The 27190-nt window shown below is 58.7% G+C and overlaps 1 protein-coding gene across 2 annotated transcripts; it reads left to right on the top strand.

Annotated features, from left to right (window-relative positions):
- Nucleotides 1-291: 291 nt before the first annotated feature.
- ARRB1 (arrestin beta 1) lies at nucleotides 292-25368 on the top strand (the record flags this gene model as incomplete). 2 transcript variants are annotated; one of them, XM_079549541.1, is made up of 16 exons in its annotated part: nucleotides 292-311; nucleotides 9418-9448; nucleotides 9552-9612; nucleotides 10921-10965; nucleotides 12200-12396; nucleotides 15765-15824; nucleotides 15968-16035; nucleotides 17385-17520; nucleotides 18630-18714; nucleotides 18821-18893; nucleotides 18999-19136; nucleotides 19225-19308; nucleotides 21070-21093; nucleotides 21456-21526; nucleotides 21667-21718; nucleotides 25257-25368. In XM_079549541.1, 16 exons carry the CDS (start codon nucleotides 292-294, stop codon nucleotides 25366-25368), a joined length of 1257 nt encoding a protein of 418 aa, XP_079405667.1. The 2 variants fall into 2 exon arrangements, with proteins under 2 accessions (XP_079405667.1, XP_079405668.1); XM_079549542.1 differs by lacking the exon at nucleotides 21070-21093.
- Nucleotides 25369-27190: the final 1822 nt, after the last annotated feature.

The raw sequence follows: 27190 nt of genomic DNA, 5'->3' as shown, positions 1-27190 counted from the left end.
GGTTATAGGGCAGGGAGGTGGGTTATAGGGGGAGGTGGGTTATAGGGGGAGGTGGGTTATAGGGCAGGGAGGTGGGTTATAGGGGGAGGTGGGTTATAGGGCAGGGAGGTGGGTTATAGGGGGAGGTGGGTTATAGGGGAAGTTGGGTTATAGGAGGCAGTGGCCCTGGCCGCCACCCCACAGGGAGACGCCGCCTTCCTGGACTTTGTTTGCAGAACAAACTGCAGAACTGCGGATCTCACAGCCCGGATCTGTCAGCAGCACTGTAGCAAAGGGGAGGCGGCCAGGGGGATGGGGGACATGGGGACACCGTGAGGACAGGGACAGGAGGGCAGGGACAGGGACAGGGGGTGGGGATATGGGGACAGGGGGACGTAGGGGTGGGGACGCCATGGGGGACGTGAGGATAGTGATGGGACATGGGGATACATGGGGGACAGGGACAGAGGGATAGGGGGACGGGGGATGGGGACAAGGGGGACAGGGGGACATGAGAATACATTGGGGACGGGGACATGGGGACACATTGGGGAAAGGGAGATATGGGGACAGGGGGACATGGGGGCACATTGGGGACAGGGATAGGGGGACAGGGACATGGGGACAGGGGGACATGAGAATACATTGGGGATGGGGACATGGGGACACACGGGGGACATGGGGGCACATTAGGGACAGGGACATGGGGACAGGGAGATATGGGGACAGGGGGACATGGGAACACACTGGGGACAGGGGGATATGGGGATGGGGACGTGGGGACAGGGGGACATGAGAATACATTGGGGACAGTGGGACACATTGAGGACAGGGGGACATGGGGACACACTGGGGACAGGGGGATATGGGGACAGGGACTTGGGGACAGGAGGACATGAGAATACATTGGGGACAGGGACATGGGGACACATTGGGGACAGGGGGACACATTGGGGACAGGGGGACATGGGGACACATTGGGGACAGGGACTTGGGGACAGGGGGACATGAGAATACATTGGGGACAGGGACATGGGGACAGGAGGACATGGGGACACATTGGGGACAAGGGGACACATTGGGGACGGGGGGACAGGGGGACACGGGAACACACTGGGGACAGGGGGATATGGGGATGGGGACATGGGGACACATTGGGGACAGGGACATGGGGACACATTGGGGTGGATTGGGGACAGGGACATCGGGATGCGGAGAGTCATGGGGACACATTAGGGACGGGGGATAGGGATATAGGGCCACATCGGGGATGGGGACGGGGGGACAGGGCCGTGGGGACACAGTGGGGACAGGGACAGGGGTACAGGGAGATATGGGGACAGGGGGATATGGGGACAGGGACATGGGGGCACATTGGGGACAGGGACTTGGGGACAGGGGGACATGAGAATACATTGGGGACAGGGACATGGGGACACATTGGGGACAGGGGGACATGGGGGCACATTGGGGACAGGGACATGGGGACAGGGAGATATGGGGACAGGGGGACATGGGAACACACTGGGGACAGGGGGATATGGGGACAGGGACATGAGAATACATTGGGGACAGTGGGACACATTGAGGACAGGGGGACATGGGGACACGCTGGGGACAGGGACATGGGGACGGGGACATTGAGGTGGATTGGGGACAGGGACATCGGGATGCGGAGAGTCATGGGGACACATTAGGGACGGGGGATAGGGATATAGGGCCACATCGGGGATGGGGACGGGGGGGACAGGGCCGTGGGGACACAGTGGGGACAGGAAGCTGGGGACAGGGGTAGGAATGTGGGGACAGGGACGTGGGGCAGAGACACAGGGACGTGTGGGGGGGGCAGGGATACGGGGACGCAGCGGGGACGCGTTGGGGACGGGAGCTGTAAACGCGACGGTGATGTTTTTAGGGCCGGACACTTTGCGGCCCCATAGGGGAAATGTGTGGGGCTGCGGCTGCTTCCTGCAGCTGTCAGCACCAGGAAGGGCGCGGGGGGGGGGGGCGGGGAAGGTCGGAGCTTCCTCTGCTCTCCCTGTGCGTTGAGAGGGGGGGGGAGGTGGGGAAGCGGGGTGTGGGGCGGCCCCATAAAGGACGGCCCCCGCTGCACTGGGGTCGGGGCTGTGGGGTGGCCCCGTGTGCCCCGGTTGTGCTGTGTGGGGTGGGGATGCACCCGTGGTGTGGGGCTGTGGGGTTCTGCACCCATAGCATGGAGTTCTTGGGGTTCCTGCACCCATAGGGGTGGGGTTGTGGGGTTCCAGCCATAGGATGGGGTCCTGCACCCATAGGGTGAGGCTTTGGGGTTCTGTTCCCATAGTATGGGGTTCTTGGGGTTCCTGCCCCCATAGTGTGGGGTTCTGCACCCATAGGGTGGTGCTGTGGGGTTCTGCACCCATAGTGTGGGGTTTTTGGGGTTCCTGCCCCCATAGGGTGGGGTTCTGTACCCATAGGGTGGGGCTTTGGGGTTCTGTTCCCATAGTATGGGGTTCTTGGGGTTCCTGCCCCCATAGCATGGGGTCCTGCACCCATAGGGTGGTGTTCTCCCATAGTGTGGGGTTCTGCACCCATAGGGTGGTGCTGTGGGGTTCTGCACTCAAAGTGTGGGGTTTTTGGGGTTCCTGCCCCCATAGGGTGGGGTTCTGTACCCATAGGGTGGAGCTGTGGGGTTCTGAAGACATTGTGTGGGGTTCTTGGGGTTGCTGCACCCATAGGGTGGGGCTGTGGGGTTCCACCCATAGGATGGGGTTCTGCACCATGTGGGGCGGCCCCACAAAGGACGTCCCCCGCTGCACTGGGGTCGGGGCTGTGGGGTGGCCCCGTGTGCCCCGGTTGTGCTGTGTGGGGTGGGGATGCACCCGTGGTGTGGGGCTGTGGGGTTCTGCACTCATAGTGTGGGGTTCTTGGGGTTCCTGCACCCATAGTGTGGGGTTCTTGGGGTTCCTGCCCCCATAGCATGAGGTCCTGCACCCATAGGGTGGTGCTGTGGGGTTCTGCCCCCATAGTGTGGGGTTTTTGGGGTTCCTGCCCCCATAGTGTGGGGTTCTGTACCCATAGGGTGGAGCTGTGTGGTTCTGTTCCCATAGTATGGGGTTCTTGGGGTTCCTGCACCCACAGTGTGGGGTTCTGCACCCATAGGGTGGTGCTGTGGGGTTCTGCACTCAAAGTGTGGGGTTTTTGGGGTTCCTGCCCCCATAGGGTGGGGTTCTGTACCCATAGGGTGGAGCAGTGGGGTTCTGAAGACATTGTGTGGGGTTCTTGGGGTTGCTGCACCCATAGGGTGGGGCTGTGGGGTTCCACCCATAGGATGGGGTCCTGCACCCATAGGGTGAGGCTTTGGGGTTCTGTTCCCATAGTATGGGGTTCTTGGGGTTCCTGCCCCCATAGTGTGGGGTTCTTGGGGTTCCTGCCCCCATAGCATGGGGTTCTGCACCTATAGGGTGGTGCTGTGGGGTTCTGCACTCACAGTGTGGGGTTTTTGGGGTTCCTGCACCCATAGCCTGGGGTTTTGCACCCATAGAGTGGGGCTGTGGGGTTCTGCACCTGTAGTGTGGGGTTCTGTTCCCATAGTATGGGGTTTTTGGGGTTCCTGCCCCCATAGGGTGGGGTTCTGTACCCATAGGGTGGAGCTGTGGGGTTCTGAAGACATTGTGTGGGGTTCTTGGGGTTGCTGCACCCATAGGATGGGGCTGTGGGGTTCCACCCATAGGATGGGGTTCTGCACCATGTGGGGCGGCCCCACAAAGGACGTCCCCCGCTGCACTGGGGTGGGGGCTGTGGGGTGGCCCCGTGTGCCCCGGTTGTGCTGTGTGGGGTGGGGATGCACCCGTGGTGTGGGTCTGTGGGGTTCTGCACTCATAGTGTGGGGTTCTTGGGGTTCCTGCACCCATAGGGGTGGGGTTGTGGGGTTCCACCCATAGGATGGGGTCCTGCACCCATAGGGTGAGGCTTTGGGGTTCTGTTCCCATAGTATGGGGTTCTTGGGGTTCCTGCCCCCATAGCATGGGGTCCTGCACCCATAGGGTGGTGCTGTGGGGTTCTGCCCCCATAGTGTGGGGTTTTTGGGGTTCCTGCCCCCATAGTGTGGGGTTCTGTACCCATAGGGTGGAGCTGTGGGGTTCTGTTCCCATAGTATGGGGTTCTTGGGGTTCCTGCACCCACAGTATGGGGTTCTGCACCCACAGTGTGGGGTTCTGCACCCATAGGGTGGTGCTGTGGGGTTCTGCACTCACAGTGTGGGGTTTTTGGGGTTCCTGCACCCATAGCCTGGGGTTTTGCACCCATAGAGTGGGGCTGTGGGGTTCTGCACCTGTAGTGTGGGGTTCTGTTCCCATAGTATGGGGTTTTTGGGGTTCCTGCCCCCATAGGGTGGGGTTCTGTACCCATAGGGTGGAGCAGTGGGGTTCTGAAGACATTGTGTGGGGTTCTTGGGGTTGCTGCACCCATAGGATGGGGCTGTGGGGTTCCACCCATAGGATGGGGTTCTGCACCATGTGGGGCGGCCCCACAAAGGACGTCCCCCGCTGCACTGGGGTCGGGGCTGTGGGGTGGCCCCGTGTGCCCCGGTTGTGCTGTGTGGGGTGGGGATGCACCCGTGGTGTGGGTCTGTGGGGTTCTGCACTCATAGTGTGGGGTTCTTGGGGTTCCTGCACCCATAGGGGTGGGGTTGTGGGGTTCCAGCCATAGGATGGGGTCCTGCACCCATAGGGTGAGGCTTTGGGGTTCTGTTCCCATAGTATGGGGTTCTTGGGGTTCCTGCCCCCATAGCATGGGGTCCTGCACCCATAGGGTGGTGCTGTGGGGTTCTGTTCCCATAGTGTGGGGTTTTTGGGGTTCCTGCCCCCATAGTGTGGGGTTCTGTACCCATAGGGGGGGGCTGTGGGGTTCTGTTCCCATAGTATGGTGTTCTTGGGGTTCCTGCACCCACAGCATGGGGCTCTGCACCCACAGTATGGGGTTCTGCACTCACAGTGTGGGGTTTTTGGGGTTCCTGTCCCCATAGCATGGGGTTTTGCACCCATAGAGTGGGGGGCTGTGGGGTTCTGCACCCATAGTGTGAGGTCCTGTACCCATAGGGTGGAGCTGTGGGGTTCTGAAGACATAGTGTGGGGTTCTTGGGGTTCCTGCACCCATAGGGATGGGGCTGTGGGGTTCTGTACCCATAGTGTGGGGTTCTTGGGGTTCCTGCACCCATAGAGGTGGGGTTGTGGGGTTCTGCACCCATAGGGTGGTGCTGTGGGGTTCTGCACTCACAGTGTGGGGTTTTGGGGGTTCCGCACCCATAGGGTGGTGCTGTGGGGTTCTGCACTCACAGTGTGGGGTTTTGGGGGTTCCGCACCCATAGGGTGGTGCTGTGGGGTTCTGCTCTCATAGTATGGGATTCTTGGGGTTCCTGCACCCATAGCATGGGGGTTCTGCACCCATAGGGGGGGCTGTGGGGTTCTGCACCCATAGTGTGGGGTCCTGTACCCATAGAGTAGGGCTGTGGGGTTCTGCACCCATAGTGTGGGGTTCTTGGGGTTCCTGCACCCATAGCATGGGATTCTGTAATTATAGGGTAGGGCTGTGGGGTTCTGCACCCATACTGTGGGGTTCTGTACCCATAGGATGGGGCTGTGAGGTTCTGTGCCCATAGTGTGGAGTTCTTGAGGTTCCTGCACCCATAGGGGTGGGGCTGTGGGGTTCCACCCATAGCATGGGATCCTGCACCCATAGGTTGGAGCTGTGGGGTTCTGCTCTCATAGTATGGGATTCTTGGGGTTCCTGCACCCACAGTATGGGGTTCTGCACCCATAGGGTGGTGCTGTGGGGTTCTGCACTCACAGTGTGGGGTTTTTGGGGTTCCTGCACCCATAGCAGGGGGTTTTGCACCCATAGAGTGGGGCTGTGGGGTTCTGCACCTGTAGTGTGGGGTTCTGTACCCATAGCATGGGGTTCTTGGGGCTCCTGCACCCATGGGGTGGGGCTTTGGGGTTCTGTTCCCATAGTATGGGGTTTTTGGGGTTCCTGCCCCCATAGGGTGGGGTTCTGTACCCATAGGGTGGAGCTGTGGGGTTCTGCTCTCATAGTATGGGATTCTTGGGGTTCCTGCACCCATAGCATGGGGCTCTGCACCCATAGGGTGGGGCTGTGGGGTTCTGCACTCACAGTGTGGGGTTCTTGGGGTTCCTTCACCCGTAGGATGGGGTTCTGCACCCATAGGGTGGCTCTGTGGGGTTCTGCACCCATAGGTTGGGGCTGTGGGGTTCCTGCCCCCCCTCCCAACCCAGCCCTATTCCTTGGCAGCCCCACAGCGCTCTCTTCCTGCCCGGCCCCATTGCATCACACAGCTTCATTAGCGTTAGTTCGTTAGTGTCGGTTGGTAACGAGCTCCACGTTCCCCCGTTGCTGTCAGCACCGCAGCACCATCGGTCCCCAAGGAACTTCCAAACCACGCTGCTGTGGCACGGGGACGGGGGGACAGGGGGACGGGGGGTATAGGGACATGGGGGTATAGGGACATGGGAACAGGGGGACATGGGGGTATAGGGACATGGGGACATGGGGATATGGGGATATGGGGATATGGGGATATGGGGATATGGGGACATGGGGATATGGGGATATGGGGATATGGGGATATGGGGACATGGGGATATGGGGATATGGGGACATGGGGATATGGGGACATGGGGACATGGGGACATGGGGATATGGGGACATGGGGACATGGGGACATGGGGACATGGGGATATGGGGATATGGGGACATGGGGACATGGGGACATGGGGATATGGGGACATGGGGACATGGGGATATGGGGATATGGGGACATGGGGATATGGGGATATGGGGACATTGGGAAAATGGGGATATGGGGATATGGGGACATGGGGATATGGGGACATGGGGATATGGGGATATGGGGACATGGGGATATGGGGACATGGGGACATGGGGACATGGGGATATGGGGACATGGGGACATGGGGACATGGGGATATGGGGATATGGGGACATGGGGACATGGGGACATGGGGACATGGGGACATGGGGACATGGGGATATGGGGATATGGGGACATGGGGATATGGGGATATGGGGACATTGGGAAAATGGGGATATGGGGATATGGGGACATGGGGATATGGGGACATGGGGATATGGGGATATGGGGACATGAGGCTATAGGGACATGAGGCTATAGGGATATGGGGACATGGGGATATAGGGACATGGGGATATGGGGACATGGGGATATGGGGACATTGGGAAAATGGGGGTATAGGGATATGGGGATATAGGGACATGGGGATATGGGTATATGGGGACATGAGGCTATAGGGATATGGGAATATGGGGACATGGGGGTATAGGGACATGGGGATATGGGGTCATGGGGATATGGGGACATGGGGACATGAGATATAGGATTGTGGGGATATGGGGACATGGGGATATAGGGTTATAGGGTCATGGGGATATGGGGACATGGGATATAGGATTATGGGGATATAGGGTTATAGGGACATGGGGATGCTGGTGTAAGGGCACGTGGGGACACAGGGACATTGAGATATAGGGACACAGGTATGCAGGGACACAGGGACCCCATTCCCAAAGCACCCAGGGAGGTGTGGGTCGAGCAGAACCCCATATCCCCATATCCCCATGTCCCCATGTCCCCATATCCCCATGTCCCCATGTCCCCATATCCCCATATCCCCATATCTTCATGTCCCCATATCCCCATATCCCCATGTCCCTTGGAGGCAGAGCAGAACCTGCAGGGTGCTGAGGGTGCTGGAAGCTTTGCACCATGCACAGCTCCCTGCACAGCTCCCTGCACAGCACCTTGCACAGCTCCCTGCACATCTCCTTGCACAGCCCCTTGCACAGCTCCCTGCACATCTCCCTGCACAGCTCCTTGCACAGCTCCCTGCACATCTCCCTGCACAGCTCCCTGCACAGCTCCTTGCACAGCTCCCTGCACAGCTCCCTGCACAGCTCCTTGCACAGCTCCTTGCACAGTAGAGCCTTTGCACGGCACCTTGCACAGCTGCAAGCCTCTGCACATCACTCAGCACCTTGCAGAGCACCTCACTGCACCTCACACATCTTGCACAGCAGAGCTTTTGCACGACAGCCCGCGCTTTGCATGGCACCTTGCACGGCCCTCAGCACTTTGCAGAGCACGGTGCACAGCTCTGGCATCTCACACAATCTCTTGCGCAGCGGAGCTTTTGCACAAGAGCTTGCACCTTGCACGGCGCCTTGCACAGCTTTGCAGAACACCTTGCACAACCCTGACACCTCACTCGACATCTTGCACAGCTGGGCCTTCGTGTTGCATCTTGCACCTTGCACAGGACCTCGCATTGCTCCGTGCACAGCACCCAGCGCTTTGCAGAGAACCTTGCACAACCCTGGCACCTTGCACAACCTCTTGCATAGCGGGGCCTTTGCACAGTGCCGGCACCTTGCACAACCAGGCCTTTGCACGGCACCTAGCTCCTTGCACAGCTCCTTGCACAGCAGGGCATTTGCACGGCACCTTGCACAGCTCCTTGCACAGCAGGGCATTTGCACAGCTCCTTGCACAGCTCCTTGCACAGCAGGGCATTTGCACAGCTCCTTGCACAGCTCCTTGCACAGCAGGGCATTTGCACGGCACCTTGCACAACTCCTTGCACAGCCAGACCTTTGCACAGCACCTTGCACAGCTCCTTGCACATCCAGGTCTTTGCACAGCACCAACTCTTTGCACAGCAGGGCATTTGCACAGCACCTTGCACAGCCTGACCTTTGCACAGCCTCTTGCACAGCCAGGCCTTTGCAGAGCCTGACCTTTGCACAGCCTCTTGCACAGCCTGACCTTTGCACAGCCTCTTGCACAGCCAGGCCTTTGCACAGCACCAGCACCTTGCACAGCAGGGCCTTTGCACAGCACCAACTCTTGGCACAGCCAGGCCTTTGCACAGCACCAGCTCCTTGCACAGCACCTTCACAGCACCAGTTCCGTGCACAGCAACTTTGCACAGCACCAGCTCCTTGCGCAGCAGGGCCTTTGCACAGCGCCTTGCACAACAGGGCCTTTGCACAGCACCAGCTTTTTGCACAGCAGGGCCTTTGCACAGCTCCTTGCACATTACCTTGCACAGCACTTTGCACAGCTCCTTGCACAGCACTTTGCACAGCTCCTTGCACAGCACCTTGCACACCTCCTTGCACAGCTCCTTGCACAGCCTGACCTTTGCACAGCCCCTTGCACAGCACCTTGCACAGCTCCCTGCACACCTCCTTGCACATCTCCTTGCACACCTCCTTGCACAGCACCTTGCACAGCTCCTTGCACAGCAGGGCCTTTGCCTGGCACCGCTCAGCCCTGCAGGGAAGCTGAGGCACAGGCCGCCCCCTTGCACCCCATAACCTGCTGCCCCCTTTCGCTTTTCGTTGCAGGGTGTTCAAGAAAGCGAGTCCCAACGGGAAGGTGAGCGGTGGGGAGGGCCGGGGGGGGGGGGGGGGGGGGGAGGGGAGCTCTGCTGGGTTGGGGACACACACGGTGTCCCATTGACCCCACGCTGTCCCCGTAGCTCACGGTGTACCTGGGCAAGAGGGACTTTGTGGACCACATCGACGTGGTGGATCCCGTGGGTGAGTGGGGACAGAGGGGACGCCAAGGGCATGGGCGTCGTTTTGGGTGGCTGAGGCCTTTGAGGGGGGGGGGAAAGGTGGCCCAGCACAGTGCTGTGTCCCCAACCCCATGTGATGTCCCCAACCCTCGTGTTCTGTCCCCAACCCCATATTGTGTCCCCTACCCCATACTGTGTCCCCAACCCTCATGTCCTGTCCCCAATCCCAGTGCTGTGTCCCCAACCCCATATTGTGTCCCCAACCCTATGCTGTGTCCCCAACCCTGTATTGTGTCCCCAACCCTATGCTGTGTCCCCAACCCTCATGTCCTGTCCCCAACCCCATGCTGTGTCCCCAACCCTGTATTGTGTCCCCAACCCCATGCTGTGTCCCCAACCCTCATGTCCTGTCCCCAACCCCATGTTGTGTCCCCAACCCCATGCTGTATCCCCAACCCTCGTGTCCTGTCCCCAATCCCAGTGCTGTGTCCCCAACCCCATGTCCTGTCCCCAACCCCATATTGTGTCCCCAACCCTATGCTGTGTCCCCAACCCCATATTGTGTCCCCAACCCTCGTGTCCTGTCCCCAACCCCAGTGCCAGGTCCCCAACCCCAGTGTCACGTGCCCAGCTCCTGTGCTGTGTCCCCAACCCCGTAGTGTGTCCCCAGCCCTGTGTTGTGTCTCCAACCTCTGTGCTATGTCCCCAACCCCAGTGCCATGTCCCCAACCCTATGCCATGTCCCCAACCTCTGGGCTGTGTCCCCAACCCTCATATCCTGTCCCCAACCCTTTGCCGTGTCCCCAGTCCCTGTGCTGTGTCCCCAGCCTTGGTGCCATGTCCCCAACCCTTATGCCATGTCCCCAACTCCTGTGCTTTGTCCCCAACCCCATATTGTGTCCCCAACTCCAGTGCCACGTCCCCAGCCCCATGCTGTGTCCTCAACCCCCATGCAGTGTCCCCAGCCCCTGTGGCTTGTCCCCAACCTCTGTGCCATGTCCCCAGCCCTCATGTCATGTCCCCAACTCCTGTGCTGTGTCCCCAACCCCAGTGCCACGTCCCCCGACCCCCACATTGTGTCCCCAACTCTGGTGCCACGTTCCCAGCACCAGTGGCATGTCCCCAATCCTATGCCTTGTCCTCAACCCTTTGCCACGTCCCCAACTCTGTGCTGCGTCCTCAACCCTCATGCAATGTCTCCAGCCCCTGTGGCTTGTCCCCAACCTCTGTGCCATGTCCCCAACCTCTGTGCCATGTCCCCAACCCTGGTGCCATGTCCCCAACCCTGGTGCCATGTCCCCAACCTGCTGGCTCTGCTCTTCCCTTACAGACGGAGTGGTGCTGGTTGATCCTGAGTACCTGAAGGAAAGGAAAGGTAACGGCCCCATCACGATGTCCCCAAGGTTGGGGACATGGAGGTGGCACCCGGGGCTTTGCTGGGCCCTTGGCTGAGGGTTTCTGGGTGCCCAAGCTTGTGTCCCCATCCCGCTGCCACGTGGGGCAATGCCACCTGTCCCCAACTGTCACAGCACGTCCTGGGTGCCACCACCTGTTCCCGGTGCCCCCTCTGCTGCTCCTGGTGGGGTTGGGACGAGCCGTGATGCCACCACACCACGGAGCCACCGTGCCACAGTGTCACCGTGCCCCTGTGTCGCCATGCCGTGGTATCGCAGTGTCACGGTGCCATGCCAAAGTGACACTGTGCCACGACAGGTGCCTTGCCACCGTGCCACTGTGTTCTTGTGTCACAGTGCCACTGTGCCACCGGGCCGTGGTGCCTCAGTGCTGTGATGCCACCGTACCGTTGTGCCACTGTGCCGTCGTGCCAGGGTGCTGTCATATCGTGTTGCCACACTGCTGGAATGCCACCGTGTCGTGGTGCCACCATACCTTGTCACCACTGTGCCATGATGCCACCATATCATGTCACCACAGTGCCACGATGCCACCATGTCACGATGCCACCATGTCACGATGCCACCATACCACATCACCACAGTGCCATGATGCCACCATATCATGTCACCACAGTGCCACAATGCCACCATGTCATGATGCCACCATACCACGTCACCACAGTGCCATGATGCCACCATTTCATGATGTCACCATACCTTGTCACCACAGTGCCACGATGCCACCATGTCATGTCACCACCGTGTCATGGTGCCACAGTGCCATGAAGCCACCATACCACGTCACCACCATGTCACGATGCCACCATACCACGTCACTGCAGTGCCACGATGCCACCATGTCATGATGCCACCATACCACGTCACCACCGTGTCATGGTGCCATCATGCCATGGTGCCACAGTGCCATGAAGCCACCATACCACATCACCACCATGTCACGATGCCACCATATCACGTCACTGCTGTGTCATGGTGCCACAGTGCCATGATGCCACCATCCCATGTCACCACAGTGCCACGATGCCACCATACCACGTCACCACAGCGCCGTGATGCCGGTACTCCACAGTGCCCCCATGCCATCGTACCACCATGCTGATACCACAACACCACGATAGCACCACACCTCCGTGTCACCGTGCCACGTTGTCACCGTGCCACGTTGTCACCTCACCCCTTCTATGCCTGCAGTCTTCGTGACGCTGACGTGCGCCTTCCGTTACGGCCGCGAGGACCTGGACGTGCTGGGCCTGACGTTCCGCAAGGACCTGTTTGTGGCCAACGCTCAGGCCTTCCCCCCCGTGCCCGAGGACAGGAAGCCCCTCACCCGCCTGCAGGAGCGCCTCATCAAGAAGCTGGGCGAGCACGCCTACCCCTTCACCTTCGAGGTGGGCAGCGTGGGGGGCTGGCGCTGCTTTGGGATGCAGCATCGTGTTGGGGCGCAGCGTCAGTCGGGGTGCAGCAGTTCTGGGGGTGCAGCGTCGCCTTGGCTGCAGCGTCGTCGTTGGGGTTCAGCTGTGCCTTGGGTGCTGCATCGCTTTGGTACGGCACCACGTGGGGGATCGGCATCTCTGGGTTCAGCGTCACGGTGGGGTTCAGTTCCAGTCGCTTTGGGGTTCAGCATCACCTTGAGTTCAGCACTGCTTTGGGGTTCAGCATCACCTTGAGTTCAGCACTGCTTTGGGGTGCAGCATCACTTGGGGTGCAGCATCACTTGGGTGCAGCATCACCTTGGGGTTCAGCATCACTTTGGTTGTAGTTCCATTTTGGTTTGGGGTGCAGCATTGCTTTGGGATGCAGCATCACTGTGGGGTTCAGCATCACATTGGGGTCCAGCATCACATTGGGGTTCAGCATCACCTTGGGTGCAGCATCGCTTTTGGGGTGCAGCACCACGTGGGGGTTCAGCATCACTTTGAGTTTGGCACTGCTTTGGGGTGCAACATCACGGTGGGGTTCATACCAATCACTTTGGGGCTCAGCATCACCTTCAGTTTATCAGCATCACTTGGGGTGCAGTACCTTATGGGGGTTCAGCACCTCTTAGGGTTCAGCATCTCTGAGGGTTCAGCATCACCTTGGGGTCAGCATCACTTTGGTTGCAGTTCCATTTTGGGGTGCAGCGTTGCTTTGGGATGCAGCATCAATGTGGGGTTCAGCATCACATTGGGGTCCAGCACCTCTTAGAGATTCAGCATCACTTTGAGTTCAGCACTGCTTTGGGGCTCAGCATCACCTTGGGTGCAGCATCGCTTTGGGGTGCAGCACCACGTGAGGGTGTCAGCATGACTTTGAGTTTGGCACTGCTTTGTGGCTCAGCATCACTTGGGATGCAGAACCATGTGGGGGTTCAGCATCACTTTGGTTGCAGTTCCATTTTGGGGTGCAGCATTGCTTTGGGACGCCGCATCACTGTGGGGTTCAGCATCACATTGGGGTTCAGCATCACATTGGGGTTCAGTACCTCTTAGAGGTTCAGCATCACCTTGAGTTCAGCACTGCTTTGGGGTGCAGCATCCCTTGGGGTGCAGAACCACGTGGGTGTTCAGCATCACTTTGAGTTCGGCGCTGCTTTGGGGCACTGCAGCACCACGTTGGGGCGCAGCGTCAGTCGGGGTGCAGCATCGCTGCGGGTCAGCAGTTCTGGGGGTGCAGCGTCGTCGTTGGGGTTCAGCTGTGCCTTGGGTGCTGCATCGCTTTGGTACGGCACCACGTGGGGGATCGTCATCTCTGGGTTCAGCGTCACGGTGGGGTTCAGTTCCAGTTGCTTTGGGGTTCAGCATCACCTTGAGTTCAGCACTGCTTTGGGGTGCAGCATCACTTGGGTGCAGCATCACCTTGGGGTTCAGCATCACTTTGGTTGTAGTTCCATTTTGGGGTGCAGCATTGCTTTGGGATGCAGCATCACTGTGGGGTTCAGCATCACATTGGGGTTCAGCATCACCTTGGGTGCAGCATCGCTTTTGGGGTTCAGCACCACGTTGGGGTTCAGCATCACTTTGAGTTCAGCACTGCTTTGGGGTGCAGCATCACTTGGGGTTCATACCAATCACTTTGGGCTTCAGCATCACTTTGGTTGCAGTTCCATTTTGGGGTGCAGCATTGCTTTGGGACGCCGCATCACTGTGGGGTTCAGCATCACATTGGGGTCCAGTACCTCTTAGAGGTTCAGCATCACCTTGAGTTCAGCACTGCTTTGGGGTGCAGCACCACGTTGGGGTGCAGCACCACGTGGGGGTTCAGCATGACTTTGAGTTCAGCACTGCTTTGGGGTGCAGCATCACTTGGGGTTCATACCAATCACTTTGGGGCTCAGCATCACCTTCAGTTTATCAGCATCTCTTAGGGTTCAGCATCACTTTGGTTGCAGTTCCATTTCGGGGTGCAGCACTGCTTTGGGTTGCAGCATCACGGTGGGGTTCATACAAATCACCTTCAGTTTAACAGCATCACTTGGGGTTCAGTACCTTATGGGGGTTCAGCATCTCTTAGGGTTCAGCATCACCAGCATCACCTTGGGGTTCAGCATCACTTTGGTTGCAGTTCCATTTTGGGGTGCAGCATTGCTTTGGGATGCAGCATCATTGTGGGGTTCAGCATCACATTGGGGTTCAGTTCCTGTTAGAGGTTCAGCATCCCTTTGAGTTCAGCACTGCTTTGGGGTGCAGCATCACTTGGGGTGCAGAACCTTATGGGGGTTCAGCATCACTTTGGTTGCAGTTCCATTTTGGGGGGCAGCATTGCTTTGGGATGCAGCATCACTGTGGGGTTCAGCATCACATTGGGGTTCAGCATCACATTGGGGTTCAACTCAGAGGTTCAGCATCACTTTGAGTTCAGCACTGCTTTGGGGCTCAGCATCACCTTGGGTGCAGCATCGCTTTGGGGTGCAGCACCGCTTTTGGGGCACAGCATCACTTTGGGTACAGTCCCACGTGGGGGGTTCATCTCTTTTGGGTTCAGCACCACATTGGGGTTCAGCAGCCCCCCTTGGCTCTGTCCTTTTTGGGGTCTAGGGATGCAGCATCGCCCCTGGCACTGCAGGTTGCGCAGGGCTTTTGGGGATTCCTTCCATCTTTTGGGGCAGGGAGGTGCTGGAGGTGTGGGGTGGAGCTGCGCTGCTGCGGGATCAGTGAATCCAGTGGGGAAACTGAGGCACGGGATGCTCTGGAGCCTTGGGCAGAACCCTGCTGTGCCTGAGCCACCATGGGGGCAGCCCCTCCTTCCTCTCCACGCTTTAATTGCTGTGATAATTGGCTGCGTTTGTTCCAGCACGATCTGGGAGCTGTGGAGGAGCTGGAGGAAATTTCCATCGCTGTGCAGAAGCGCTGCAAAGGGGTGGGGGGGGGGCGTTGGGCAGAAATTGAGGGGCAAAGCCCACCCCCCCCAGTGAGGGGCACCCCAGGGCACCCGGTGACATTCTCAAGCTGTGAGCTGCCCACTAAACCCCACGGGCTCAGCGGGATCTTAGCAGGCCAAACAGCCTTAATTCTTCCAAATCCCCCGGATTAAAGCCAAAAAAAACCCTAAAACCCCCCATTAAAGCCAAAAAAACCCTAAAATCCCCCCAAAAAGTGCATTAGTGCAGTGCAGCACCCCCTGGGGCCTACGGTGCTGAGCCGTGGCCTAAAAGGAGCAGGCGGCATCCGATGGGTCCCCATCCCGGGGGCCTGTCACTTCCCCTGGGGAGGGGCTTTGGGGTTGGGGTTGGGGTTGGGGTTGGGGTCTCCACTCCTGACCCTATTTTGTGCTGCAGATCCCCCCCAACCTGCCCTGCTCCGTCACGCTGCAACCCGGCCCCGAAGACACAGGGAAGGTAAGGAGCGGCGCCGCGTCCTCGTGTCGCCCCGCTGTGTCCCTCCTGGTGATGCGATGGGGAACCCGATGGGTCCCTTGTGGGGTTTTGGGGGTGGAGGGGTTGATCTGCCCCCCTCTTCCACGTCCCTCACCACTGTCCAGGCCTGCGGTGTGGACTATGAGGTCAAAGCTTTCTGCGCGGAGAACCTGGAGGAGAAAATCCATAAGAGGTAAAGGGAGAGGTGGCCTGGGATGGGGAGAGGGTGGAGGTGTCCTGTGGGGCGGGAAAGGGGTGGGGATGTCTTTTGGGGTGGGGTTGGGATGGAGATGTTCTCTGGGATGGGATGGGGTTGGTGATGGGCTGTAGGGTGGGGTTGGGATTGAAGTGTCCTTTGGGATGGGACTGGGATGGAGATGTTCTTCAGGATGGGACGGGGTTGGTGATGTCCTTTAGGGTAGGGTTGGGATGGAGGTGTTCTCTGGGATGGGACAGGGTTGGTGATGTGCTGTAGGGTGGGGTTGGGATTGAGGTGTCCTTTAGGGTGGGACTGGGATGGAGATATTCTTCAGGATGGGACAGGGTTGGTGATGTGCTGTAGGATGGGGCTGGGATTGAGGAGTCCTTTGGGATGGGACTGGGATGGAGATGTTCTCTGGGATGGGACGGGTTGGTGATGGGCTGTAGGGTGGGGTTGGGATTGAGGGGTCCTTTGGGATGGGACTGGGATGGAGATGTTCTCTGGGATGGGACGGGGTTGGTGATGGGCTGTAGGATGGGGTTGGGATGGAGATTTCCTTTGGGGTGGGACTGGGATGGAGATGTCCTCCAGATTTGGAATGGAATGGGAACGTCCTCCCGGATGGGACAGGGCTGGAGATGTCCTCTGGAGCGGGGCTGGGATGGTGGGATCCTCCCGGATGGTTGGTGATGTCCTTTAGGGTGGAACAGAGCTGGAGGTGTCTCTTAGGATGGGAATGGAGCAGAGGTGTCCTATGGGATGGGACAGGATAACGGTGTTCTTTAGGGTGGGATTGAGACGGTGAAGTCCTCCAGGATGGGAGAGGGAAGCAAATGTTCTCCAGAGTGGGAAGAGGTGGAGATATTCTTCAGGACAGGAAAGGAAAGGAGATGTTGTCCAGGATGGGAAAAGACTGATATGTTCTTGAGGGTGGGACTGGGATGGAGGCATCCTGTGGGATGGGGAGGGATGAAGGTTTTGTTTTAGGATGGAGGTGGGATGGAGACGTCCTCCAGAATGGGACTGAGATGGAGAACTGCTCTCAGAGGGGACGGGGTTGGTGATGTGCTGTAGGGTAGGGTTGGGATGGAGATGGCCTTTTGGGTGAACTGGGATGGAGATATCCTCCAAGTTGGGGAGGGATGGAGATGTTCTTTAGAGTGAGGTAGGGATGGAAATGTCTCTTGGGGTGGAACGGGACCAGCCCTTCCCTGGGGCCTCACCAAGCTGAGACGAAGAGAAAAGAAGTGTTTGACTGAAAACACATCAAAAAAGAGGGCAGAGCTGTGGGGCAGAGCTGTGGGGCAGAGCTGCAGACGGTCCCCTCATTGTCCCCACAGGAACTCTGTTCGCTTGGTCATCCGCAAAGTGCAGTACGCCCCGGAGCGCCCTGGCCCCCAGCCCATGGCTGAGACCACCAGGCAATTCCTCATGTCAGACAAACCGCTGCACCTGGAGGCATCTTTGGACAAGGAGGTGGGGATGGGGGCTGAGCTGAGCTGGGGAGGAAACTCTGCAGACAAGGACCTGGGGGTCCTGATGGCCAACGGTTGGCCTGTAGGGTGACCGTGAGGCAGCACTGCGTCCTGGTAGCCAGGAAGGCCGATGGTGTCCTGGTTGGCCAATGGTTGGCCATGAGGCAGCACTGTATCCTGGTGGCCAAGAGGAGCAATGGGACCCTGGTTGGCCAATGGTTGGCCATGAAGCAGTAGTGCATCCTGGTGGCCAGGAAGGCCTAGGATGTCCTGGTTGGCCAATGGTTGGCCATGAAGCAGTAGTGCATCCTGGTGGCCAGGAAGGCCTAGGATGTCCTGGTTGGCCAATGGTTGGCCATGAAGCAGTAGTGCATCCTGGTGGCCAGGAAGGCCTAGGATGTCCTGGTTGGCCAATGGTTGGCCGTGAAGCAGCAGTGCGTCCTGGTGGCCAGGAAGGCCTAGGATGTCCTGGTTGGCCAATGGTTGGCCGTGAAGCAGTAGTGCATCCTGGTGGCCAGGAAGGCCTAGGATGTCCTGGTTGGCCAATGGTTGGCCGTGAGGCAGCACTGTGTCCTGGTGGCCAAGAGGAGCAGTGGGACCCTGGTTGGCCAATGGTTGGCCATGAAGCAGCACTGGGTCCTGGTGGCCCAGAAGGCCTAGGATGTCCTGGTTGACCAATGGTTGGCCATGAGGCAGCAGTGCATCCTGGCGGCCAAGAAGGCCTAGGATGTCGTGGTTGGCCAATGGTTGGCCATGAAGCAGTAGTGCTTCCTGGTGGCTCAGAAGGCCTAGGATGTCCTGGTTGGCCAATGGTTGGCCTGTAGGGTGACCGTGAGGCAGCAGTGCATCCTGGTGGCCCAGAAGGCCCATGGTGTCCCGGTTGGTCAGCGTTTGGTCAGCGGTTGACCACAGGCTGACCACTGAACCAGCAATGTGTTGTTGTGGCCAAGAAGGCCGACGGTGTCCTGATTGGCCAATGGTTGACCGGTGATCAAAGGAACCTTGAAGCCTCCTTGAAGCAACCTGCTTTAGGTGGGGGGGGGGGGTTGGCCTGGGTGACCTCCAGAGGTCCCTTCCAACCCTGCAGCTCCGCACGCCTCCTCCCCACAGATCTACTACCACGGGGAGCCCATCAGCGTCAACGTCCACGTCACCAACAACACCAACAAGACAGTGAAGAAGATCAAAATCTCAGGTGAGGATGGGGACCGCCCTCCCCCTCCCCAGCCAATCCCCATCCCCTTGGGGTCCCCTCCCTGACCCCCCCCAACCCCCCCCCCAACTCCCCATCTTTCCCCCAGTGCGCCAATATGCCGACATCTGCCTCTTCAACACGGCCCAGTACAAGTGTCCCGTGGCAGTGGAGGACGCCGAGTGAGTGACCAGGCTTGGGGTCCCTAACTGGACCCTAACCCTAACCCTGCCACCCCCATGGGGTGCTTGGGGTCCCCACTGGATGACACCCACTCTTGTCCCCAGTGACATGGTGGCTCCGAGCTCAACGTTCTGCAAAGTCTACACCCTGACCCCTTTCCTTGCCAACAACCGGGAGAAACGGGGGCTGGCCCTGGATGGCAAGCTGAAGCATGAGGACACCAACCTGGCCTCCAGCACGCTGTGAGCCACCCCTTGTGTCCCCCTCCCACCCTACTGTCACCCCTGGGTGACGACTGTGGGGGTCCACGCTCATCCCTGTCCTGTGCAGGCTGAGAGATGGAGCCAACAAGGAGATCCTGGGCATCATCGTGTCCTACAAGGTGAAGGTGAAGCTGGTGGTGTCGCGAGGAGGGTGAGTGGGGGGCAGCTCTCGGGGGGGGCTGCAGCCCCTTTTTGCTTTGCATTGAGCTTGGGATCAGCCTTGGTTTGTCCCCGTGGGATGGGACGTTCCTTTGGGATTCCAGCAGCACTGGAGACGGGATGGGGATGGGGTTGGGGTGGGATGGGGTGGAATTGGGATGGGGATGGGATTGAGATGGGATGGGGTGGAATTGGGGTGGGATGGGGTGAAATTGGGATGGGGATGGGATTGGGGTGGGATGGGGATGGGATTGGGATGGGATGGAATTGGGATGGGGATGGGACTGGAATGAAGATGGTTTGGATGGGATGGGATGGAATTGGGATGGGGATGGAATTGGGATGGGATGGGATGGAATTGGAATGGGGATGGGATGGGATGGGATGGAATTGGGATGGGATGGGATGGAATTGGAATGGGGATGGAATTGGGATGGGGATGGAATTGGGATGGGATGGGATGGAATTGGAATGGGGATGGGATGGGATGGGATGGAATTGGGATGGGGATGGCATTGGGATGGGATGGGGTTGGCATTGCCATTGGGATGGCATTGGGATGGGATGGGGTTGGCATTGCCATTGGGATGGCATTGGGATGGGATGGGGTTGGCATTGCCATTGGGGTGGGGATGGGGTAGAGATGGGATTGGGGTGGGATGCGAACGGCATTGGGATGGAATGGGGTCGGCATGGGGATGGCATTGGGATGGGATAGGGATGGCGCTGGGGTGGGATGTGGATAGCATTGGGATGGAATGGGGTTGGCATTGGAATTGGGATGGGAATGGGGTTGGGATGGGAAAGGGATGGGATTAGGGTGGGATTTGAATGGCATTGGGATGGAATGGGGTTGGCATTGGCATTGGGGTGGGATAGGGATGCATTGGGATGGGGTTGGCATTGGGGTGGGGATGGGATTGGAATGAAGATGGTTTGGATGGGGATGGAGTTGGGATGGTGATGGTTTGGAGGGGATGGGGATGGCATTGCGATGGGATGGGGATGGTGCTGGGGTGGAATGTGGATAGAATTGGGATGGAATGAGGTTGGCATTGGCATTGGGATGGGAATGGGGTTGGAACTGGGCTGGGCATGGCATTGGGATGGGATAGGGATGGGATTAGGGTGGGATGTGAATGGCATTGGGATGGAATGGGGTTGGCATTGGGGTGGGGATGGGATTGGAATGAAGATGGTTTGGATGGGGATGGAGTTGGGATGGTGATGGTTTGGAGAGGATGGGGATGGCATTGGGATGGGATGGGGTGGAATTGGGATGGGGATGGGATGGGATGGAATTGGGATGGGATGGGGTGGAATGGGGATGGGGATGGAATTGGGATGGGATGGGGATGGCGCTGGGGTGGGATGTGGATGGCATTGGGATGGAATGGGGTTGGCATTGGCATTGGGGTGGGATAGGGATGCATTGGGATGGGGTTGGCATTGGGGTGGGGATGGGGTAGAGATAGGATTGGGGTTGGGATAGGGATGGGATTAGGGTGGGATGCGAACGGCATTGGGATGGAATGAGGTTGGCATGGGGGTGGGGATGGCATTGGGATGGACTAAGAATGGCATTGGGGTGGGAATGGGGATGGGGATGGGATTGGGAAGGAGTTGGGGTTGGGGACAGCTCTCCCATGGTCCCCTTGTCCCCATCTGTCCCATGCTTGCTGGGAGGGTGGGCTCATACGATTGAGTTCAATGCCTCATTAATTAATTTCTCACCTCCTTCGCCCTTCTGCAGCCTGCTGGGAGACCTTGCCTCCAGGTAACTCCTGCTGTCCCCACGCTTTGCTGCCCTGTCCCCTCAGTCCCCTTTGCCCCCCCAACATTCGGATCTGCCCCCCCACTTCTGGGCACCGATTCTGGCTTTGCTGCAGGTGATGCTGGGGGTCCCACATTTACCCACGTATGATGGGTGGTTTTTTTTTGGGGGGGGGGGAAGGGAGGCAGTGCGTGGGGTGCACACAGTGCTCCACAACCCCTGCTGTCCCACCTGCAGCGTGCCCCACAGCCCCACCCCAGGGATTTCGGCCCCAGCTTCTTGTAAGCAGCTTTGCCACACTGATCCCCTTCCTGGTGCTCCTGGGCTGGGGGTGGGGGGTCCCACCATGGCTCTTCTCTTTGCAGCGACGTGGCGGTGGAGCTGCCCTTCACCCTGATGCACCCCAAACCCCGAGAGGAGCCGGCGCACCGGGACGGTGAGCGTTCCCCCCATGGCTGCAATGGGGATCTCACAGCACGACCCCCCTCTTTCCTCCCCAACCCCCCCCCCCCCATCTCTCATTTGCAATCCAGGGGATGGAAAAGCTAACCCGCTGCCTTCATTCCTTCTGTTCAGTTCCAGAGAACGAAGCTCCCATAGATACAAACCTGATAGAGCTTGACACAAAGTAAGAGCCCCCACCCCCCCCAAATCTCCTTGGGGTCCTCGTGGGGGTGCACCTCCATCCCACGCCGCTTGGCCTGGCTGCGTGCTGCCCCAACCCCCGCATGCTGACCCTAATGCACGCTGCTCCTTTCTCTGTTCTCTTCCCCCCACCCCGATTCCCACCCCCCTGCGTGGCTTTTGCGTGACAGGAGAAGCGCAGTAAGGAAGCACCCGTCCCCGTGTCGTGGTGCGTCCCCATGCTGCCCCCATGCTGTCCCCATGCTGCCCCCATGCTGCCCCCATGCTGTCCCCATGCTGTCCCCACGGTGTCCCCACGGTGTCCCATGGGTGCCTGTGTTGCACCGTTGGGGTGAAGGCCCCCACCTGGGCTGCAATGGGAGACCCTAGGGGAGGGAGAGAAGAGGGGAGGGGAAAGGAGGAGATTTGGGGGAGCTTTGGTGCAGCAGTGTGGGTTTGGGGGAAGGATTTGGGGCTGCAGGGGGAGGTTTGGGGGTTGTTACGGGACTGGAGTAGATTTTGGGGCTGCAGTTGGAGGTTTGGGGGAGGATTTGGGGTGCAGTAGGAGACCTTGATGCAGCAACATGAGGTTATGGGGTGGCTTTGGGGCTGCAGTTGGAGGTCTGGGGGAGGATTTGGGGCTGGAGTAGATTTTGGGGCTGCAAGGGGAAGTTTGGGGGAGGATCTGGGGCTGCAATAGGAGATCTCAGTGCAGCAATACGTGGTTATGGGGTGGCTTTGGGGCTACAGGGGAGGTTTGGGGGAGGATTTGGGGCAGCTGTAGGAGATCCCAGTGCAGCAGTACGAGATTATGGGGTGGCTTTGGTGCAGCAGTTTGGTTTGGGGGAGGATTTGGGCTGCAGTAGGAGATCTCAGTGCGGCAATGTGAGGTTATGGGGTGGCTTTGTGGCTGCAGGGGGAGGTTTGGGGGCTGTTTTGGGCTTGAGTAGATTTTGGGGCTGCAGTTGGAGGTTTTGGGGTTGCTTTGGGGCTGCAGGGGGAGGTTTGGGAGAGGATTTGGGGCAGCTGTAGGAGATCCCAGTGCAGCAATACGAGATTATGGGGTGGCTTTGGTGCGGCAGTTTGGTTTGGGGGACGATTTGGGGCAGCTGTAGGAGATCCCAGTGCAGCAGTGTGAGATTATGGGGTGGCTTTGTGGCTGCAGGGAGAGGTTTGGGGGGTTGTTTTGGGGCTGCAGTAGGAGACCTTGGTGCAGCAATATGAGGTTATGGGGTGGCTTTGGGGCTGCAGGGAGAGGTTTAGGGGATGTTATGGGGCTGCAATAAGAGACCCTGGTGCCACAATGCGTAGTTATGGGGTGGCTTTGGGGCTGCAGGGGGAGGTTTGGGGGTTGTTATGGGACTGGAGTAGATTTTGGGGCTGCAGTTGGAGGTTTTGGGGTTGCTTTGGGGCTGCAGGGGGAGGTTTGGGGGAGGATTTGGGGCAGCTGTGGGAGATCCCAGTGCAGCAGTACGAGATTATGGGGTGGCTTTGGTGCAGCAGTTTGGTTTGGGGGAGGAGAGGGGCTGCTGTAGGAGATCCCAGTGCAGCAATGTGAGGTTATGTGGTGGCTTTGGGGCTGCAGGGGGAGATTTGGGGGATGTTTTGGGACTGGGGTAGATTTGGGGGCTACAGGGGGAGGTTTGGGGGTTGTTTTGGGGCTGCAGTAGGAGACCTTGGTGCAGCAATATGAGGTTATGGGGTGGCTTTGGGGCTGCAGGGAGAGGTTTAGGGGATGTTATGGGGCTGCAATAAGAGACCCTGGTGCAGCAACACAAGGTTTTGGGGGGGCTTTGGGGCTGCAGGGGGAGGTTTGGGAGCTGTTTTGGGGCTGGGGTAGATTTTGGGGCTGCAGTTGGAGGTTTGGGGGAGGATTTGGGCTGCAGTAGGAGACCTTGGTGCAGCAACATGAGGTTATGGGGTGGCTTTGGGGCTGCAAGGGGAGGTTTGGGGGTTTGTTATGGGGCTGCAGTAGGAGACCTTGGTGCAGCAATACGAGGTTATGGGGTGGCTTTGGGGCTGCAGTTGGAGGTCTGGGGGAGGATTTGGGGCTGGAGTAGATTTTGGGGCTGCAAGGGGAAGTTTGGGGGAGGATCTGGGGCTGCAATAGGAGATCTCAGTGCAGCAATACGTGGTTATGGGGTGGCTTTGGGGCTACAGGGGAGGTTTGGGGGAGGATTTGGGCTGCTGTAGGAGATCCAAGTGCAGCAATACGAGGTTATGGGGTGGCTTTGGGGCTGCAGTTGGAGGTCTGGGGGAGGATTTGGGCTGCAGTAGGAGATCTCAGTGCGGCAATGTGAGGTTATGGGGTGGCTTTGTGGCTGCAGGGGGAGATTTGGGGGCTGTTTTGGGCTTGAGTAGATTTTGGGGCTGCAGTTGGAGGTTTTGGGGTTGCTTTGGGGCTGCAGGGGGAGGTTTGGGGGATGTTTTGGGGCTGCAGGGGTAGATTTGGGGGCTACAGGGGGAGGTTTGGGGGAGGATTTGAGGCAGCTGTAGGAGATCTCAGTGCAGCAGTACGAGGTTATGGGGTGGCTTTGGTGCAGCAGTTTGGTTTGGGGGAGGAGAGGGGCTGCTGTAGGAGATCCCAGTGCAGCAATATGAGGTTATGTGGTGGCTTTGTGGCTGCAGGGGGAGGTTTGGGGGATGTTTTGGGGCTGGGGTAGATTTGGGGGCTACAGGGGGAGGTTTGTGGGTTGTTTTGGGGCTGCAGTAGGAGACCTTGGTGCAGCAACATGAGGTTATGGGGTGGCTTTGGGGCTGCAGGGGGAGGTTTGGGGGAGGATTTGGGGCTGCAGTAGGAGATCCCAGTGCAGCAGTACAAGGTTGTGGGGTGGCTTTGGGGCTGCAGTTTGGTTTGGGGGAGGAGAGGGGCTGCAGTAGGAGATCTCAGTGCAGCAATACGAGGTTATGGGGTGGCTTTGTGGCTGTAGGGGGAGGTTTGGGGGAGGATTTGGGCCTGCAGTAGGAGACCTTGGTGCAGCAATACGTGGTCATGGGGTGGCTTTGTGACTGTAGGGGGAGGTTTGGGGGAGGATCTGGGGCTGCAGTAGATCTCAGTGCAACAATATGAGGTTATGGGGTGGCTTTGTGGCTGCAGGGGGAGGTTTGGGGGCTGTTTTGGGACTGGAGTAGATTTTGGGGCTGCAGGGGGAGGTTTGGGAGAAGATTTGGGGCAGCTGTAGGAGACCTTGGTGCAGCAATACGTGGTCATGGGGTGGCTTTGGTGCCGCACGAGGAGGATCAGGGAGGTTTGTCGTTGCTTCATGGAGCTTTGGAGCTGCAGTGGGAGCTTTTCAGGGATCTCTTAGAGCTGTCATAGATTTGGGGGTGGCTTTGCTGCCTCCCCTGCTGCTTTGGGGCCTTTCCCACTCACAGCCCTCCACCCGCTGCCCCCTTCTTACAGCCGTCACGCTTTGCCCCCCAGTGCTGCCAACAGAGCTTTAGGACCCCCCTGCCTCCCCCACCTCCCCCCCCCGAGCACCCAAGCCCCCACAAAACCTCTCCCTGCGTGTCCGTGTGCCTTTCTGTCCCCTCTCCCCCAGTGACGACGACATCGTGTTCGAGGACTTCGCCCGGCAGCGGCTGAAGGGGATGAAGGACGACAAGGAGGATGAGGAGGAAAGGACCAACTCCCCACAACTCAACGACAGATAAGCAGAGCCCGGAGCTGCCCACCCTGCTCGCATCCACGCGTTCAGAGGCTTCTTCTTCTCTTTCGGTTTTTGTATGATGATGATGATGATTCGCTTTGTTTTCTACCCCACGGATCCGCCGCCAGCAGCCATCAGACCCTGCGCCGCCTGCGCCCCCTTGTCCCCATTCGTCCCTTTTGGGGGTGGGCTGGGGGGACCCGAGGCTCAGCCTTCACCCCGTCAGCCTTCACCCCTCCGGCCCTTTTTCCCTTCCCGAAGCTCCGGGCCCTTTCCTGGGAGCTGCTCTTTTATGCATTTTGTATCGTCTGCTCTCGATGCTGGGGAGGGGAGAAGGGGTGCAGCAGAATTTTGGGGAAAGGGGGGGGTGGATTTTTTTTTAAGGCAGCCCGCTCGTGGGAAGGGGCCCCCATCCATCCATCCATCCCTCCATCCCTCCATCCCTCCTTACATCCATCCCTCCTTACATCCATCCATCCATCCATCCCTCCATCCATCCATCCCTCCATCCATCCCTCCTTACATCCATCCATCCATCCATCCCTCCATCCATCCATCCCTCCATCCATCCCCCCCTGCTGCTCACCGCCCCTCTGCATGAGTCCCCCCTCACCTCGGGATGCACCAACCTCGGACCCACAGATCCGCCTGGGGCTGGGATCCTCACCCTCATCCTGTCCAGACCCCAGATCCCAAAGCTCCCACCCCCAAATCCCAAAGCTCCCACTCCAAATCCCAAAGCTCCCACCCAGAACCTCCTACCCCAAATCCCAAACCTCCCACCCCAAATACCAAACCTCCCACCCCAAAAACCTCCTACCCCAAATCCCAAAGCTCCCACCCAAATTCCAACCTCCAAGTCCCAAACCTCCTACCCCAAACCCCAAAGCTCCCACCCAAATTCCAACCTTCAAATCCCGAATCTCCCACTCCCAAATCCCAAACCTCCTATCCTAAATCCCAAAGCTCCCATCCCAAATTTCCCACCCCCAAATCCCAAACCTCCCACCCAAATTCCAACCCTCCAAATCCCAAATCTCCCACCCCCAAATCCCAAACCTCCCATCCCAAAACCTCCCACCCCAAATCCCAAAGCTCCCATCCAAATTCCAACCTCCAAATCCCAACCTCCCACCCCAAACCTTGTACCCCCAAATCCCATTTTCTACCCCCATTTCCTAACTTCAAATCCAAAACTTCCCATACAAATCCCAACCTCCTACCCTAAATCCCAAACCTCCTACCCCCAAATTCCAAACCTCTCACCCTGATGCCAAACCTTCCACCCTACATTCCAAACCTCCCACCCCAAAGCTCCCACCCCCAAATCCCAAAGCTCCCATCCAGATTCCAACCTACAAATCCCAAATCTCCCACCCCCAAATCCCAAACCTCCTCCTCCAAATCTCAAATCTCCGATCCCAAACCTCCCACCTTAAATCCCCACCTCCCAAATCCCAAACCTCCCACCCCCAACCTCCCACCCCAAATCACAGAGCTCCACAGGCTCAGAAGGGACCTAGAGCTGGATTCCAAATCCCAAAGCTCCCCCCCAGCCCTCTTTCCAGTCCCCTCCCTCCCCCCAAATCTCTTTCCAGTACCCCCCCTGCCCCCCAACCCTCTTTCCAGGACCCCCCTCTCCCCAGCCTTCTTTCCATGACCCCCCTGCCCCCCAGCTCTCTTTCCAGTACCCCCCCCTCCCCTCAACCCTCTTTCCAGTACCCCCCCATCCTCCCCAACCCTCTTTCCAGTACCCCCCCCCCCCCCAAATGTCTTTCCAGTACCCCCCCTGCCCCCCAACCCTCTTTCCAGGACCCCCACCTCCC

This window comes from Tetrao urogallus (assembly GCF_951394365.1).
Source record: "Tetrao urogallus genome assembly, chromosome: 1".
Classification (NCBI taxonomy): Eukaryota; Metazoa; Chordata; class Aves; order Galliformes; family Phasianidae; genus Tetrao; species Tetrao urogallus.
Note: the sequence above shows the minus strand (reverse complement) of the source record. Positions and strands in the feature narration are given on the sequence as shown.